We start from the raw sequence: 1,289 nt of genomic DNA on the forward strand, positions 1-1,289 counted from the left end.
AAGGCTTAAGGAAGCCCTAATCTCAGCCCCTGCTCTAGCTCTTCCTGATCTGACTAAACTTTTCCAACTTCATGTGGCAGAAGTAAAAGGGATAGCAAAGAGAGTCCTTACTCAATATCTAGGACCCTGGAAGCAACCCGTGGCTTTTTCTTGTCCAAACGGCTTGATACAACTGCCGCTGGCTGGCCTACCTGTTTGCGTGCCATTGCTGCCACAGCTATCCTGGTGAAGGAGGCTACAAAGCTGACGTTTGGTCAAGAACTTCAAATTGTGGCCCCTCATGCAGTGGAAAACCTGTTAAAAAGTCCCCCTGATCCTTGGCTGTCGAATGCCAGGATAGTACAATATCAGGCCTTGCTTTTAAACCCCACCTGTGTCAAGTTTTTGCCTACTACAGCTCTAAACCCCACTACCCTCCTCCCAGATGAGGATCCTGAGCTGCCAGTACATGACTGCATGGACACTCTAAATGTCTCATCTAGCTTGAGGAGCGACCTGACTGATGTCCCCTTCCAAGATCCAGACATCACCCTCTATACTGATGGGAGCAGCTATGTCCAGGATGGAATCAGGTATGTGGGGGCGGCTGTGGTCACCAAAAAGGAAGTGATCTGGGCACAAGCCTTGGGTCATGGAACGTCAGCCTAGCAGGCTGAACTGATAGCACTGACCCAAGCCCTGTGATGGGGGAAAAACAGAAGACTAAACATCTACACTGATAGCAGATATGCCTTTGCCACCCTTCATGTACATGGGGCCATATATCAAGAAAGGGGACTCCTAACCATGGGAGGACAAAAGATTAAGAACATTCAAGAAATTTTAGACTTACTGGTTGCAGTCTGGTTGCCTCAACAAGTAGCGGTTATACAATGTTGAGGACATCAAAAAGATGACTCCCCAGTGGCCCAAGGAAATACCGTGGCAGACTCTACAGCCCGAGAAGTGGCAAGAAAACCAGTGGGCCACTAGAGATCCTGCCGGTTCTGCCATCCTGGATTCTAGACAAACCATCTTACTCAGATTCAGACCTGCAGCTGGCACAAAGTCTTCGGGCCTCCCCGACTTCTACTGGTTGGCAAAAATTGCCAGAGTCCTGGATCCTCCTCCCTGAAGCACTTGGCTGTGAACTGGTACATTTGCTTCACTACAGTACTCTCTTGGGAGGAAATAAATTGTCTGAACTGTTGAGAAAATCATACTTCATTCCAAAACTAAACCAGCTGGCCAAGGACATAAGTCACAGGTGCCCACAATGTGCTCAGGTAAATCCAAAAAGTAATCTACCA

The 1,289-nt window shown here is 48.3% G+C and overlaps 1 protein-coding gene across 1 annotated transcript; it reads left to right on the plus strand.

Annotated features, from left to right (window-relative positions):
- Window positions 1-1,283, plus strand: LOC106149656 (the record flags this gene model as incomplete). The annotated part of the gene is given in 2 exon segments (XM_013519226.1): window positions 1-145; window positions 148-1,283. Coding segments are annotated over 2 exon segments (970 nt in total), but the record flags the coding sequence as incomplete, so codon positions are not given.
- Between the last annotated feature and the right edge of the window lie 6 nt (window positions 1,284-1,289).

The sequence above is a fragment of the Chinchilla lanigera genome, unplaced genomic scaffold (genome assembly GCF_000276665.1).
Source record: "Chinchilla lanigera isolate Chin_1 unplaced genomic scaffold, ChiLan1.0 scaffold00050, whole genome shotgun sequence".
In the NCBI taxonomy this organism is placed as follows: domain Eukaryota; kingdom Metazoa; phylum Chordata; class Mammalia; order Rodentia; family Chinchillidae; genus Chinchilla; species Chinchilla lanigera.